General features: G+C 32.6%; 2 protein-coding genes across 2 annotated transcripts; both read right to left on the reverse strand.

Moving 5' to 3' along the window:
* Positions 1-2,481: 2,481 nt before the first annotated feature.
* Positions 2,482-11,084, reverse strand: LOC144546196 (ABC transporter B family member 25, mitochondrial-like). Its single transcript, XM_078294718.1, has 20 exons — positions 10,699-11,084; positions 9,553-9,795; positions 8,920-9,106; positions 8,752-8,813; positions 8,498-8,541; positions 8,211-8,313; positions 8,004-8,111; positions 7,633-7,716; positions 7,466-7,526; positions 6,884-7,029; positions 6,353-6,469; positions 6,107-6,192; positions 5,708-5,796; positions 4,871-4,926; positions 4,185-4,265; positions 3,962-4,027; positions 3,790-3,882; positions 3,256-3,320; positions 3,024-3,159; positions 2,482-2,771 (listed from the first exon to the last, which is right to left on the reverse strand). The coding sequence occupies exons 1-20, from the start codon at positions 10,930-10,932 to the stop codon at positions 2,634-2,636; spliced, it is 2,199 nt and encodes a 732-aa protein (XP_078150844.1). The 5' UTR covers positions 10,933-11,084; the 3' UTR covers positions 2,482-2,633.
* Positions 11,085-12,182: 1,098 nt separating this feature from the next.
* LOC144546394 (TRAF-like superfamily protein) lies at positions 12,183-15,028 on the reverse strand. Its single transcript, XM_078294929.1, has 3 exons — positions 14,891-15,028; positions 13,340-14,294; positions 12,183-12,557 (listed from the first exon to the last, which is right to left on the reverse strand). Exons 2-3 carry the CDS (start codon positions 14,261-14,263, stop codon positions 12,459-12,461), a joined length of 1,023 nt encoding a protein of 340 aa, XP_078151055.1. The 5' UTR covers positions 14,264-14,294; positions 14,891-15,028; the 3' UTR covers positions 12,183-12,458.
* Between the last annotated feature and the right edge of the window lie 2,456 nt (positions 15,029-17,484).

Consider the following 17,484-nt stretch of genomic DNA (forward strand, 5'->3'; position numbering starts at 1 on the left):
TAAAGCATTAAAAATTAAGATACAATATATGATCACAACAAAGATCACACTTAATTTTCTCTCGCAGCAAAGATAACACTTTACTACTACTAATTAAGTACTAAGACTAAATATATTCAAATTAAATAATTAAACTCCATTTGTTTCATAAAATATTAATTTTGTTATGAACTTTTATAGATGAAGAGATTTATCCAATCTAAAATCTAAAGCATTGTTCTCTTTCTTTGAAATTTCACATCTATAGTCTACACACATAGAGGTTCTTTAAGAGGTAAGTTTGCTGGCTGCACAACGTCATATAACTCAATATTTTAAGTAATACTAAAGTGGAGTACTTGAAGTTTCGTTTCTAGAATGTGTTTGATTCATAGAGTGTTTGAAGTATATTGGTATTTTTATTTGAAAAAGATCAATGTCTAGTCCAAAATTCAAATGAACTTTTATACGATATGTTTATAGTTTAGTTGATAAATTAAATTCAATAAACTGTATTCAATATCATTTTTACAAATAAAATTATCAAGTCGAGATGTTAGCTAGAGATAATTAAAGAGTCAACAAAAGAGGTAAAAGTGAAAAATTAGAATGCAGCTAGAATTTGAAGATTAAAATATAGTAACAATACACTTAATTAAATTATTCTACTTTTTTAGTCAAAAGAAGAAAATTACACAAAATAGGCAGTATATATAAATCTACAAAGAATGCCATACAAGATCGTCATAGCACTATTGGAGGATCATGCATGAAGATAGTGGTATATATTTTTATTTGAAAATATCGATTTGTTGTTCATCAAATGAACTTTTATATGACATATTTTTATAATTTAGTTGAGAAAGTCAATCAACAGTATTCAATATCATATTTTAAAAACAAAAATTAAGTCAGAGAGAGAGAGAAAAGAGATAACAAAGGAGACAAATTTTAAAATTAAAATGCAGATAGACTGATAGAACATGATGATAATAATACACTTAAGTTGGCTTACTTTTTAAATAAAAGAAGTAAAACACAAAATTATAGTAAATTTCTTTAGACATTCCAAATAATTGATATATTTATATATCAGGGTACCTTGATTCTTCCATTGGTATCTATGTGGATAGTATTGAAGTAGAAAAAATGTCATAGAAGATCGTTATAGGAACATAGTATGGACAATCCATAACTTTTTTACTGTTAGAAATTATCTACAAATAATATAGGAAATTGGATTGATTATAGGAAGAAATTTTATTCGATAGAAATAACCATATCAAATACTATAGAAAACTAGATGGAGTATAGAAATTTTTGATTCCATAGAAGGAACCGAATCAATGAATAACTAAAATTCGTTTTGTTGGACCGGTTTTTGTCATGTACATAGCTATTAAATATGTTAAAAAAATTGTATTCTTTGCATGCACGCTAAAAACTAGTTTTATTTTATAGTTATAAAATTTGCACATAAGACTTTAAGTTTTTAGCTATTATTTTTTTATGAATTGTTTATTTTGTAGGATTTTCAGCTTGCAAGTGGACCATATGTTTTTCTTAATTATGTTGAGAACATGAATCATAACTTCATGACTGAGATGCATGGATTAAGTGAAGCACTTGAGAGATCAGTTGGGAAAACAACACTAATTCATAAATGAAATATGAAATTTGTTTTAACAAAATTAATCATTTTTTTTACAGGTTATATTGGATAGAGTGTGGCACTAACTCTTTTTATTAAGCCCATATTTTCTAATTTTTATTCCTTTGAGCTTGAATTACATTTTGTAGTTTTTATTTTATTAGACGGTGGTACTTTTAGGATGTTGATTGAATTATTTTATAGTGTCGATCACTATTTTTATTTTATAGTTTGACTTTTGACATTTTGATTTTATATGTTTATTTTATATCTCAATGCTAGTTCTTTCAATAGAATAAAAATTTTTCTATACTCCATCTGATTTCCTATATTGTTTTTAAATAATTTCTATAAATAAAAAGTTCTGAATCATCCATGCTCTGTTCCTATGACGATGTTCTATGACATTCTTTGTAAATAGACAAGAAAAAGCAGTTTGAATTCAAGCTCGAATTTGAACTTGTAAAAAATGTAATGGGACAAGTTAAATTAGTTTATAATTCTTGAATTTTAGGATAAACAAGTCTGTAAATAAACCTGAATGTTATTTTTTTCAGACAGCTGAATGGTACCAATTAATTTTCAAATTATAACAAATTTAATACCCCACCCATATATAGATAAATATCACTAATCTCATTTATTTTATTTTGATAACTGTTTAATTGATTATCGTAGTCATAAATAAAATTTACTGTCAAAACTCCAAATATAAGATTTTGAGCAACCGGATATGAAATTAAAAATCAAATAAAACATTCATTAGAGGGCATATTAGGCAGACACTATTGTTTCTTCTCATAAAACAATGTAACATCCAAAGACTACAAGTAAATTTAAAGATGGTCATCGTGAAGTATAAAATATACAATAAATACTTTTTTTTATTACATGTGCAATTATGCAACAAATACATTATAAACAAATTTCCAATTTTCGGATCAGAACTTATTGCAATCCCGATAATAATCACTATCAAGAATATATAAAAAACAGAAGAAGATCAATTTTGTAATGTAATGGAAGCATTGTCAAATGAATCATTCTGCTGGGCCCACAGCTGCGAGTACCGGCCAGGTTTCGACAAAAGTACCTCATGTGGCCCCTGTTGCACCACCTTTCCATTTTCTAAGACTACAATCTGAAATAAAGGGATTTTACCAGAATTCTCAGGTAAAAGTTTTGCAATCTTTAGAGAAACAGAAAATAAGTACCAAGAGTGCTTCTATATTTCATGCATAACATAATGCAAGACTAGTACAAAATGTTGTATGTACTGAAACGAAACAATGTGTAACTGGTTTGTCCTCATTAGTGATAATACCTATGGATTTTTTAGACCCAAAAAAAAAAACATAATGCAAGACTTGCAAAATAAAATAAAGGCTGGTACCTCATCACATTGCATGGCGGTTGTGAGACGATGAGCTATAAAAATTGAAGTTCTATCCTTTGAAAGAGTCTTCAGTGAATTCAGTATGGCAGCCTCAGTAGTGCTATCAAGTGCACTGGTTGCTTCGTCACATAAACTTAAAAAGAAAATTTCACAAAAATTCAATACTTAGAATGAGATTTGACTTCAAAAGTTAAAATCGTTTACTAACAGGATAAATCAAGAAGCATACAGAATTGAAGGTGCTTTCAAGAATGCACGAGCAATTGATACTCTCTGCTTCTCCCCACCACTCAACTACAAAAAAAAAATCAGAATGCAACTTTATAATGTCGATAGATTTCTAGGAGGCTATGATACTATGCATAGCGTGGATTAGTCCGTACTATGGATCAATATTTCCATTGTCGAATTTCAAATAGTCGATATGAACTGTTCAATATGACCTCCAGATGAAAATGTACTTGCAGACTAAATTTTACATATTTTAGATTTTTTTACTAATTTTAAAATACGTAGAAAATCACTACTTTTGAATGGTCTAGAATATTTAGATCAAGTGACTTTCTACCTATCTATAAAAATAGTACAAAAATTGTAAAAAATGTAAAGTTTGATCTATCAGTACATTTTCATATGGAGATCATGCTGAACGATTCATATTGATTCTTTTGTACTTTGAAAACATAGATATTGATCCATAGTACAGACCAATCTGTGCTATGAATAGCACCATAGCCTCAAACTATATCATCATCATATATACCTTTAATCCTCGCTCTCCAACAATTGTCGAGTATTTACCAGGAAAGCTCAAGATTGTGTCGTGAATTGCCGCATGACGGGCTGCTTCATACACCTAAGGTTGGGTTATAAAATTAAATACCAACAAATATTTTTTAAAGATAGCATAATATTTATCAACTAAAGATACTAACCTCCTCTTCAGTCGCTGATAGTCGGCCATATTGTATGTTATTGAAAATCGTGTCGTTAAAAAGTACCTGTGGGAGTAATTATGGACAAGAGAAAACTTCTGTTAATCAAAGAAGCATTTATTTAAAAGAAACCCTAGATGAAACAAAAACTAGCTAATATTGTACAGCATTTATTTTCTGATTGGAAAAGATTTGAATAAGAAAAATAATTGCAGAGACTTACAGTATCCTGTGGAACAACTCCAATGCACTTTCGAAGACTTTCTAAGGTAATGTCCTTTATTCTCTGGCCATCTATGCTTATCTGAAACCAACATAAAGTTACAAAAACTCAAAATCTGTCCAGAAATTAACCAAAGTTACTATGGATCCATATCTCTATTTTTAAAATTCAAGCGGTCAATCCGAACAATTCAACACAATCTCCATATAAAAATGTACTTGCATGCCCAAATTTATATTTTTTAGAATTTTATTACTAATTTTTTAGATAGGTAGAAAATCAGTTGATATAATGATTCTGGACCATCTGAAAGTAGTGATTTTGTACATATCTAAAAAATAGTAAAAAAATTCAAAAAAAAATGGAAAATTCAATCTCCAAATACATTTTCATCCGAAACGGTTCAGATTGACTACTTGGACTTTAAAAATAAAGATATGGATCCATAGTATGGAGCAATGTGCGCTATGAATAGTACCATAGCCTCAATCATTGGACTACAATATGTGTCGTTAATTTCAAAATCCTTTTAATTTTCAAAGATTAAAAATATCACATGAAGAGAGAAGATGATCATTTTGTGATTTTATTTTATTTCTCTGTTGGAAGTTTCATCAGAAGATAAAAATAGGTACACTGATGAATCAAATAAATAAAAGAATTAACCCCAAAATATATGTTCTCACCGCTCCAGAATCAGCATCGAAGAATCTGAACAGCAACCTAATTATAGTTGACTTTCCTGTAGAAAGGTCACCAATCAAGTAAAAATGAGTTGACTTCTTGAAAGAGAAGTTCATAAAATTTGATACTAGGATATAAACATAACGATAACCTACAAGTTTAGCTAGCTAGGCAATACCACAAAGTTTATATAATGACAGAAATACAGCTACAGAGATATATGCCCTTCTCAAATATTCTACAATTAAATAGCTTTTGTATGATAAATTCTTCATTATTTTTTCATGCATAACAATAAAACATATTTAATAAAATGTATGAATGTCAAACTTTGAAAGAAGATACAAATAGGAACAAAAGGGTCCTTACATTTTAATTAATTGAATACATGAAATTCCAAGGGAAAAATAAGAAAATGGGCCAGAAAAAAAGGAAGGAAGAATTGAAAATTAGCAACATATTATTTTGGCAAAGTTCCCCAATTTAAGACATTTTCCTGATGCTTTTCTATTTCATTACTACATGTAATGATTCTCCCGAATTATACAAAAATCCAAAAAAAAAAAATTAGTTTTTTCCCCTATTTTTGGGACAATTTTCCATTTCTCCATTTTTTCACCATTTTTTAATGATTTTTGCTGAATTAAACAAAAATCAATGACACATTCTGATGACCTTCTCTATTTAAGATATGCATACCTATCATATTTAAATGCCATACATTATTAGGTCCATCCAGTGCATATCTTATCAAAATTAAAAAACGAATCGGATATGATAGCATATTTGGCATATCTATGTGAAAATAGAAGAAAAAAATAAGGGATAAAGATTTGTACCACTTCCACTGGTTCCCACAAGGGCAACACTTCTCCCAGCTGGTACCGAAAAAGTTACTCCATCAAGTACCTTTCTTTCAGACAAATAGCTGAAATGCAAAAGAAAATATATGTATGCATGTCCTCCAAAAAAGTAAAAATAAAATGTTTCCAAATAACTAGACTAGCAAATTATAAGCATATATCCTCCAAAAAATAAATTATCAAATTTACTTTTGGGGACAGCTTTAATGTTATAATTGTATCTTTGTAACTCTTTTGGAAGATGGTATGGTAATTTTCTTACACAAACAAAAATACCAAAAGTAAACATAAAAGTTTAATCTAATACTTGATGTGCTAACTTTTTATGGGGAGAAATAAATAAATTACCAAGCAAAGAGAGAGAGAGAGTAATACCCAAAATGCACATTGTCAAATTCAATGGATCCACCTTTAAAAACTAAAGGATATGCGTCAGGCTTGTCTTTGATGGCAGGCTCTACCTGTAAACCCATCATAAAATCACCTGTTAAATTAAATCAGAGTAAGTAAGGATGCTATGCACCAGTAAATATACTTTAACAAGATAAAATTTCTTTATTACAAAGGCATAAATATGTTAAAAAATATTACTTGTGCAAATTTGATAACAGAAATATATACCTCTAGCAATTGAAACAAGGACTTCATATCAATCAAGCTTTGTTTTGCTTCTCGGTATACACCTCCTAGGAAATAGAGTGGCACAGACAGTTGGAAGAGCAATCCATTTACCATGACCTGTACATTTGAACAAATTATTTAATATAAAATCATAATGGTTATGAAATTCCAGTAAAAATATATTACAATAATAACATCAAGATGAAGGATCAAAATAATAACAACTGTCTAGAAGCCATTTTCTGGAATTGTAAAATTTCATTACAACAACTCTTTTGCTGTTTCCTAGGAGTTTCAAGGTTCTCTTTTCTTGTATTTATTATCAAGATTGCATTGGAAAAAGAGTGAGACATGGTATGATGAATAGCGCAGAATGGTCCGTACTATGGATCAATATCTTCGATTTCAAATTTCAAACAGTCAATCTGAACCGCTCAACATGAAGAATATGTGCTATGCATAGTACCATAGTCTCACTCCATTGAAGAATATTAAAAGAACAAGCAAAACAAAGCAAGAAGATGAATTTACCAAGTCACCAACAGTCATTGCACCACTCATTATCCCATAAGAAGAAAGAACCATTGCAGTGGATAAAGCAATGCTAAATATAGCATTCTGCCCAAAATTTAGAAAAGCAAGACTAGATTGCGTTGTCAGTGCTGCACCTTCATACCCTAATATTATCCAAAGAAATTTCTCTCAGCATACCACAAACACATGATAAACAACATTTTCAAAGGAGTGAGGCTATGGTACTATGCATAGCGCGGATTGGTCCGTACTATGGATCAATATCTTCGTTTTCAAAGTTCAAATAGTCGATCTGAACCGTTCAACATGATCTTCATATGCAAATGTACTTGCAAACCAAATTTTACAATTTTTAGAACTTTTTTGCAATTTTTTTACATAGAAAATCACTTGATTTTACAATTCTGGACCATCCAAAAGCAGTGGTTTCTACTTATCTAAAAAATATAGTAAAAAGATTTTAAGAACTATAAAATTTGGCCTGCAAGTACATTTTCATATGGAAATCATATTTAATGGTTCGGATCAGCTGTTTAAGTAAAGAAAAAGGAAAGCAAAAGGAATGAAATGTGTACTCACTCTTCAAGTACTTGTCAAATTTATCAACTTCATGTGCTTCGTTATTGAAGTACTTGACAGTCTGAGATAATATCAAATAAAATAGGAGGAGATCAACAAAAAAGCCGTTTTAGAGTTAGACTAACAAAAAAAAAAAAACATATTCCATGATAACTATATTACATTACCTCATAGTTCAATAGTGAGTCAATTGATACTGTGCTTGCATCATTTTCTGCTTTATTCATTTGTTGCCTGAATTTAGTCCGCCACTGTTAACACTCGAGGAAATAAGTTATATTTAAGTTTGAGTGAGGCTATGGAACTATGGATAGCGCATATTGGTCCGTACTATAGATCAATATCTTCATTTTTGAAAGTAAAGACAATCAATCCAAACAGTTCAACATGTTTTCGGATTTCCAAAATGAAAATATTGATCCGTAGTACGGACCAATCGGTGCTATACATAGTACCGTAACCTCATTCTTTAAGTTTTACTTATCCCTAGTTGTGAAAACAAAACAAAAAAATTGGACGACATCCGAAGCTATGATACCTGTGTTAAAACCAAAGTGAAAGCGACATAAGCAGCAACTGAGAGGGATGTTATCCAAGCAAAAGAAGAACCAAAACTGTATGCTAGAATAGTTGACACCATAGCTATCTGCACAATAAAAGCAAACAAAAATGAGAAGATAACTGTCAAGTGTCAACTAAGACTAATTTTGTGAGCTGAAAACAATATAAAAAAAAGGGGTAGTACCTCTAGTATTGTAGGTACGACATTGAACACCATAACCGAAAGAATGTTATTGATAGCACGGCTACCTCTGTCAATGATGCGATTTACAGCACCAGTTTGACGGCTGCAATTTGCAAATAAGAATCACAAAGTGCAAGGAGATGGGATAGTAAGTAACAATGGAATGGGGAATAGTCTATTCCATGGTATAGTGAGGGACTAAAGTGCAAAAAGTAGGGGTCCAAATGCAAATTTGCATCCCAATTCAATTTTTCTATCTAAATAATGTTAATTTTCAGCCAAGGTACCTGAGATGAAACCGAAGATCAAGTTCATGTAAATGTGCAAATACCTGCAATTGGTATAATATAAGAAATATGATCAACGGGCACATCTATAGTGGAAATTGACAATTATAAACAGTTCGTAATCAACAAAATATTTTTTTCATGGAAGTTGTAAACTAGCACTAAAGAGTTAAATTAGAATAAACTATATTGTACTTTTTCATCCTTTTTTATATGAAAAAACAAACAGAACCGATTTAAGACTCAAAGGGTACCTTCTTAGACACAGCACGAATTGCTCCCAGAGCGACCTTAGAAAAGACCGCATTTCGCAATTCTAATTAAAGATAGAAAAGATTGTGAGAAAGACATAATTATCAGATAAAAAGGAAAGCGAAAAAATAGTCTAAAGAGATGCATTTTATTTTAGAAATAACATGTACCATTACAAGCTGCTGCACCGGATCGAGCAATTCCATATCCTATCAAAACAGCTGCTGGGCTAACAAAAAGTGCCAACATAGCCGAATTAGCTTCATTAAACGATGCCAATGCAGCATCCGACCCGGTAATAGCTGACAGCCAATCCACAGCAAGCTTGAAAATTATAGGCACTTGCACATTTATAACCTAAATAACAAAGAGTCTATTACTACATCTGCAGTAGCACTTTTCATACAGAGTTATACGAGTGAAGCTATGGTACTACGCGTAGCACAGATTGGTCTGTACTATGGATTAGTATCTCCGTTTTCAAAGTTTAAACAGTCGATCTAAACCATTCAACATGGTCTCCATAAGAAAATGTACTTGCGGACCAAATTTTACATTTTTTAGAATTTTTTAGTATTTTCTAGATAGGTAGAAGATCACTTGATTTGAAACTTTTGGACCATCCAAAAGCAGTGGTTTTCTACCTATAAAAAAAATAATAAAAAAATTCTAAAAAATGTAAAATTTGGTCTTCAAGTACATTTTCATATGGAGATCATGTTTAACAGTTCAGATCGACTATTGTGCATATCACCATAGCCTCACTCATGTTTCAAATTAATAGATGATGCTATAGCTAAAACCTTTGCACCGATAAGGAGGCCGAGAGCAAGGAGAGTTCTGACACGAAATTCTACACTATCATTCATTAATAACTGCTTTGCAAGGCTACGCAAGATCTTAGTATCGGCTATTTGATCGTCAGCATCCCTCTTCGAAGAATCTTTCACTGTTTTGTTATTGTTTTCTCTTACGGGATTTGCTGTTGCTGCGACCCCATTGGATGAAGTGGAAAAGGATGATGCATGTGCCTTTTGAAGTTGCTTCTGAATTAATATAAATAACTCACACGTGAGAGGAATGTGCATCAATTTAGAAATTTAGTTTTTTGCTTTGCTGTCAAACTAGTACCAGCATTTTGCCTTTGCAATTAACACTCAGCACAATTTCTGGGTCATTTGCAAAATAGACCAAATAACCAAACGGAGTTTACATAAATAAAAATAAGAAAAAACTTACTGTTGTTCCTATTAATCGAAATACTATTTCTTTGAATTTGGGTCATACAAATTTGGAGCTCATTCAATGGTACATTCAAAGTTGATAAGGACACGCCCTAAAAATCGAGTTCGGATCTCCTAAAGTAACCCAATTTTTGAGTTTAGATCCGGACTGTCAGATTTGAATCGGGCTGTCAGATTAAAGGGGCCCTGTGCGCTCCACCTCGGGCCGGATTGGCTCGGATTCGAATCGGATGGTCTGGATCTAAACTCAAAAATTGGGTTACTTTAGGGGATCTGGACCCATAAAAATTTAGGTATAATTGAAAAGGGGGGGATTTCATGAATGCCCTCAAAAACCTCCAAAATTACATATTTCTCTTTATAAAATTTATAATATCACATTTACCCTCTAAATTTAAAAAACTCACAAATTTACCCAATTTATTGCCTTTTCTATTAAAACTCATTTTATATTTATAAACTTCCCATTTTACCCCTTATTAAAAAAATAAAAACATGTAGCAACTGTAAGAAAAATTTTGATTCTTCTAATTGGTTAGTTTCTGAAGGCAAATGGTTTATTTCTTTGTGACACGTACACAGTGACATTTTAGGCATAAGCTTGTGTGCACAGTAACAGTTTATGAGCCGAAAATACGTAATTTCGCAGTTTTTGAGGGGCATATATGAAATTCCACACAGTATCTGAGTAAGAAAGAAAATTACCAGTCCCCTGTAAAGTCTCGCACTGTTGAACACAGAGAATCCCTTAAAATCTCCACCATTTCGCGAGAAATCGACGGTGGCGAGAGAGAAACGGTGAGGTCGCTGACTCTGAGTTCGACTTCGATCGACCCAGTTCTTCTTGCTGCACCCGATCGATCCGAGCGCGCGAACTGAGACGGGATAGCTGTTGAATCGGTAGAGTAGGAGATGTCGAGCGCCAATCAAGGCCCTCATTAGTGAGAAAAAATTGGAGCGAAAATAGTGATATTTTTTGGGTTTTTGTGATATTTTTTTTCTCGATCGAGATTCGAGGCTGAGTGGAGGGAGGGATTGCCTTTTCGCGCGTTGAAGAAATTTTCAGGTGATGATTTTAACGAAGCAGTTTTGTTTCATACAGTACATTGTACACGTACTAATGTACTATAGAATTAAAAATATTGCTCCATATGATTCGTGCGCTGCATGAAGCCAAAACTACACTGTTAAACTCTTGAGTCTTGACCCAATTTTTTTAATTTTGTGGGATTTTTTTATAATATTTTCCTATCGGGGATGAGCGGAGGGATTCGTGTTAGATTAAAACGGACGACTCAGATAGTCAGATTTTCATTCTATGCGGTACAAAGATTGTATATATTTATAAATTGCCTGACGAGAACTTTTATCCAATAATAAAATATCTTTAACTAAGCCTCTTACTGAAATAAAAAATGCATGTCAAAAGAATTGCATGGTTACGTTATGTTGGGATTTCGGCCCAATTGGCCCAGCCCAATTTCCTCCTTTCTTCTCTTTGTTTCTCTTGTGATGAGACTGTTGTAAAGTTTGGGTAAATGCAATTAGCCCAATCTGAGCCCAAAAATTCATCATGAATAGTGTCCCCAAATCCTAAGATTGGACTAGGTAAATGCAATTTACCTCTTCTTTCTTTCCCTAATAGTTTACCGAAATTGAAATTTAATTACAAGCAATAAATTTAAATTCATAATTTATGTGTTGAAACAAGAAATTGAAAATGAGGGAAACAGTGGAAATAGGTGTTTCCAAATTGTCTCAACAATTTAATTACTTTAATTGTTAGTATTTTGAATGGAAAAAGTAACATAGTGACTTGATCAGAACAAATAAAAAGTTTAGTAGCTTTCGAGAGACAAATCAAGCTTGGATGATCAATTCGTGACAAACAACAAAATTTAGTGAACTCTGACGAAATTTACGCATTATATTGTATCATGTCACACAATTGATTAGGTGTTGATATTTTTTTCTTGAGGAACCAGATGCTGATAATTTAATCATTATTATTTTCAAAACACTCAACGAATAATCAATCGGTTTTCAAATTGCATTAATTTGATATGCAATTAATATATCTAATTTATAAATAACAGTTTGGTTTTCACAAAAGACTTGAGATTTTTCTAAAAAATAACAAAAGATAAAAACTTAAAAAGGTTCATGAAAAGAATTTTTAAATCCGTATCTATTGAAGCAAGCAGTAAAAATATACTTCATTTACTATTTGGCTTACTAAATTCTCTCTCAATTACATATTTGTATAACGATAAAAGGAAGTAAAAAAAGAGTATTTAAGTAAAATTTAACATGCACCCCCTCAAAATTAAAATAATAACAACAAAACAATAGAAAAAAAACCTTATTGACCGGTTATTGTATTTCTTGCTAAAAGAAGAGATTAAAATATATATATTTTGTGTGACTGGAGACACTCTAACTAGAATTACTGGTAAATTCTCTTTCTAATTCTCAGGCCTCTTAAGCTTGGTTTCTAGTTTTTTCACAGCCCAAGTGAGAGATCTCACATCCTTCGCTTCTGACAGGTTGTCCCAAGAATCAGACTGGAAAAAGAAAATAGAAATAAATAAAATAATGCCAGAAAGTAGATCTCAGATAACCACTGGTACAATACAATACATTCATCTCTTTTATTTATTTAATTTATTCTATATATACACAGATTAGTATGTCTGTATCCTCTGAGATATCTCAAATTTTCAATTTATCTGAAGTCGGGCCAATTTTTTTCAGTGCCCAGTATTATTTTGCTTTGAGATTCGTGTATAAAGGACTTTGAACAGTCCAGAATTTCCACAGATCAACTCAAAAGTTTGAGATATCTCAGTGTATGTGAATTCCTAAGCATATGCATGTACCAGATCGCTACAGCATTTTTTTTTTTTTTGATAAAAAGTGGGGTAGAACTGTAGAACGCACCGATTTCATCCTTACAGCAGTGTAAACAAGTAATATATACAAATTCTTAAATTTCAACCTTAAATAAGCTTCTATTAGATTTAAAACTAGTTAAACAATTTGGTCTCCAAGTACATTTTCATATGCATAATACTCATATTTCTATTTTTTTAAGGTTCATATTTCTATTTCTGAAGTTCAAACATCCAATCCATCCAAACAGTTAAACATGATCTCCATTTGAAAATGTACTCGGAGACCAAATTTTTATATTTTTTAGAATTTTTTTACTAATACTCTAGCTACGCTACTTGATATAAAAATTCTTGACTTTTCCACCTACCTAAAAAAATAGTAAAAATAGTAAAAAAATCTAAAAATGTAAAATTTGGTTTGTAAATAAAGATATGGATCAAAAAATGCTAACCTCTTTCAACATATTCCTACGTGTCTCCAACTCATCCTCGCTAAGTGTCTCCTGCTTGTGCACCACTTTAAGAACAAACAACACGTGAGAACTCAAAACATCCCGGCAATGCTTAGCAAGTTCACTTTGCCCAAAGGCTGACTCACACCCGATCTGGTAAAAGGGGCAGTTAACCATCCGCATTTTGCACACAGTGATGCAGTGGCGATCCATATCCCTCCTCAAAAGTCTCTCTCCACAACTCTGCTCACATTCCACAATTTTGAATTCACAAGCCGCTTCATGCTCATATTTACTAAATGCTGAGAATTTCGCTCTGCATCCTTCATACGTGCAATCGACTTTTCGGTACGTGCACTCACTCATGTGCTCACGTAACTTCTCTGCAGATGCGTATTTTTCACCACAGTGATATTTTCTCTTCATATCCACGTTCTTGATGAAAATTGCAGAAATGCCCTCCCGGCGATCAATTGGCCAGAAATTGTCGGTCTCCATGTCTTGGGCAAAATCGTCAATTTTATCCTCACGGTTTTCACTCAGTAACCAGCCTGAGACTCGGCCAAACAAGTTCCTCTTGATTTCGGCAAAATCGTCCATGAAATCAGAGATAATTTCAGCCGGGTCGTCAGAGAATTCAACTTGTTGATTCGGTACCACTTCAACTGTACCAACAATTGACTCTGTAATAAAATTTTGGGATCTCTCTGTCAGATAGTCAACCATCTCTTTTCTAAGTGTGACAGCAACTGATGCATGAGACCGAAACGGGTCACCAGCTGTATTGTCAATGCAGGCTGTGGCAAGGCCGGTGAGGACCAGTTGTGCCACCTTGTGTACCAGTTCAGTGTCACAGTTGGGACAGTCGTATTGGAGCAGGGTTGAATTCCTAATAGGATGCAAATCAGTCATTGGGAGGTCCATAATTCTTCAGTTCACTATTGATTCCTGATTCCTGCAGTAGAATAAAACACTTTTATGCAACTTGATTATTGATTTAATTTTATACAAATACTTTATGCCATTTTTTCCAGTAGAAGGGCTGTTACTGGTAATAGATACACACACACAACCATAATGCTAATCGTAAACAAGGAAATAAATCAATCATCTCTTATAGATTCTTCTTTTTTGTTTTTCCAATAGTGACGAAACTACCCCTCTCCTTGAGAAATTACAATTACTCAAAAACACATAGAAAAGCCTGTGTATATAAAATAGAAACCAATGCAAATTCAATCAAGTATGAAATGTGAACAATATATTTGAGGTTTTTGACATGCTCCATGCAAACATGGTAGGATCTAATTCAAGGCCAAGATATACACTAACTAATCATCCCAATTTGAGTACAGCATAATATCAATTTAGAAATTTGGATAATATCCAAAGCCATCCACACCATTTACCAAGATTCACAAACCAAACTCAGTATCATTTGGTCATATATTGATCAGAAATCCAAGAAACAGTCTTTATTTATTGAATTTTACATAATTTTACCCAATTGCTCTAAATTTCAACGAATTAATAGCATGGGTTTTGACTCACCCCGAGTTATGCCGATTCTTCCTTCTAAATCGTTCGATTGATTATTTAACGATGCGAATCTTGGAAGGCGAAGAAAGGATTGAATGATCGGAAGAGAGATTTGATTTGGGATTTGGGGTAGCGTCAAAGAAAGGAAGTTTTGTTGATCAAAAGAAGGAAGGAATTCAGATCACACCACGTGAGGTACCTGACTCGAGCAAATTATCAACGGACGGCTCACAATCGTTCTTTAATTTGGCATCAATCTCAAAGAAGAATCTCGGCCCTTCGTTTCAACTAGGATTCCAAACGTAGAGTCCGTCTCCTGTTAGGTGGGGCCCGCTATATAATTTTTATTCTTTCACTTCGGACATTAAAATTAGATATAAATTTTATGAGGCATTATGTGTATTACAGTGACAAATGAATAGTTTGAGTTCAGTTTAGTAGATTTAAAAGTTTGTGATGCGAAAATAATTCAAGTATAATTAAAAAATAATTTGGTACTATGAGAAAGTAAAAAAAAGAAAGTTCCAAAAAAAAATTAAAAGAATTTTTTCGTTTTTTTTTTGCGTTTTATTCGTAAATAATTCGTAATTCGCATTTTACGCAAATAAAATGTTTAATACGTTTTTTTATACACATTTTCTATAAATTATGAAGAACATATCTAAAATTCAAAATTTTTTTTTACAACTATATTTAGTTTGTTTTCATTGCGGTCAAAAATTGATCATTAAATGGATGAATTTTCATATTATATTTTGTGAATTTGTATTTCTATTTTAAAATTCATATAACTCAATTATCCGTTTCGTATCCGTATTCGAATATATATATTCGTGAATTATCTCTATCTGTATCCATTTAAAACGGATTAGATATGTAGCATTATTTGCTCTGAATTCACTCCGTTCATGCCCCCTGATTGCTAGCATTTTGCTGGATCCGAAATATTAATTTTGTGCCGCATTTTGAAACGCTTCAGCAATATTAGCATTCAAACTATGAATTATTTTCTGATTTAGTGTCACAATATTTTATAAAATGTTACATATGAAAGCATTGATTTAGCTTGTAGCACTATTCTTACTTAGGAACGGAATCAATTATATAAAATTTTCATACTGTAAATAATAATTAATTTTATAATATTCATAATATGTTAATTTAATATATATATATATATATATATATATATATGTTACGTTACGAAATTTTTACAATTAAATTGAAATGAATTAAGAGAAAGAATCAAGTTAATTGTGTTAATAAAATGGAAGTTTAAACCTTAACCAAGGTTTCCCTAAATAAGTAAGTTAATTGTGAATTGAAACCGCGTCGAAATTTCGAGATTTCGGAACTTTATAGGCTCAGTGCGGATTAGATTGACCGCAGTGCGGGTGGAAGTCATCCGCAGTGGCTCAGACTTTTTCTGGAATTTTGACAAAAAAATGACTAAGTAGTGAGTGCGGGTGAGGGATCCGCAGTGCGGATGGGTTTAGCCGCACTCATGAATTTCTGTATTGCAGTGAATTTTTCTGAAATCGGCTAAGTAGTGAGTGCGGATGAGGTTGAACCGCAGTGCGGATCAGGTTCATCCGCAGTAGGCTCGGACTTTTCCTGGATTCGGCTGACAACCGACTAAGTCTCGAGTGCGGATTAAGTCACCCGCAGTGCGGATTAGCTAATCCGCATTCAGGGTAATTTTAACCCTAAAACCCAAATTAAACCTTCTCTCTCTCTCTCTCTTCCACCATTCCCCATTTCTAAGTGAAATTCGTCCAAGAGAGAAGGAAAAGATCCCGTGAGTTTCCGTTTCGTTCAGACTCCCGATTGTTGCGAGAAATCGAGTTTGGAACCGAGAAAGCAGCCGAGGATCTCTCAGAACCCTTCTATTTGGTATTTCTTTCTCTCCTTTTTACTTTCGAAACCTCGAATTTTCTCGATTTCTCGGATTCTCGTTTTAAACCCGAGATTTGTGCTCGAATTGCTCGAGGACTAGTTCCTCTACACTTCTTACTAGTTTGTTTGTCATTCTTTTTCCCGATTTCTTCCGATTTGTGAAATCTGATTTCTAGGGTTTCGTGCCAAAATTGAAAGTTGGCATAATCGTGATTTGATTTGTTTAACCCGACCAATTAGACTTGTAATCGGTAGGGTTGCCTCCTGATCGTGAATTTTTAGAACATTTAACGGCTGATTTGAGGTTTTGACCAAATTAGGGTTAACCAAATGGTAAATTGAAATGAACCGAGAACCAAAGTAGTGAAACGGTGATTGATGGTCACCAAATGGAGAGTTGTATGGTCCAGAGGACCTAGATGAGATTTTGTGTAGTTTTAGAGGATTTTGGTAAGAAAGAAGGAACCGAAAAGAATTGATTTGGGACTGTACCAACCCTAAGTAAACGTATGGACCACTGAACCCGAATTAAACCAGGTAAACGTATAATATAGGTGTAGGCTCGGTCGAGCAAGAACTTGCTAGACAATACGAGACGTCCGATCCTTAAGCTAAGCGGTACGCTCGTCATAATAAGGTGCGGGATTCTTGGACTTGTTTGATACTTTATTTTCAGGAATTAAACTGTGTATTCGTTTTGTCATGTTGAA

This window comes from Carex rostrata, chromosome 29 (assembly GCF_964058835.1).
Source record: "Carex rostrata chromosome 29, lpCarRost1.2, whole genome shotgun sequence".
NCBI lineage: Eukaryota > Viridiplantae > Streptophyta > Magnoliopsida > Poales > Cyperaceae > Carex > Carex rostrata.

Excerpts from the sequence above, each read along its gene's own strand:
- LOC144546196 (XM_078294718.1), bottom strand. The coding sequence starts at position 10,932 with ATGAGGGCCTTGATTGGCGCTCGACATCTCCTACTCTACCGATTCAAC. Across the intron at positions 8,112-8,210 it reads TCGTACCTACAATACTAGAG|ATAGCTATGGTGTCAACTAT; the intron begins GTACTACCCCTT and ends TTTATTGTGCAG. Across the intron at positions 6,193-6,352 it reads CCTTGTTTCAATTGCTAGAG|GTAGAGCCTGCCATCAAAGA; the intron begins GTATATATTTCT and ends ATGGGTTTACAG.
- LOC144546394 (XM_078294929.1), bottom strand. The coding sequence starts at position 14,263 with ATGGACCTCCCAATGACTGATTTGCATCCTATTAGGAATTCAACCCTG. Across the intron at positions 12,558-13,339 it reads GTAGGAATATGTTGAAAGAG|TCTGATTCTTGGGACAACCT; the intron begins GTTAGCATTTTT and ends TTCTTTTTCCAG.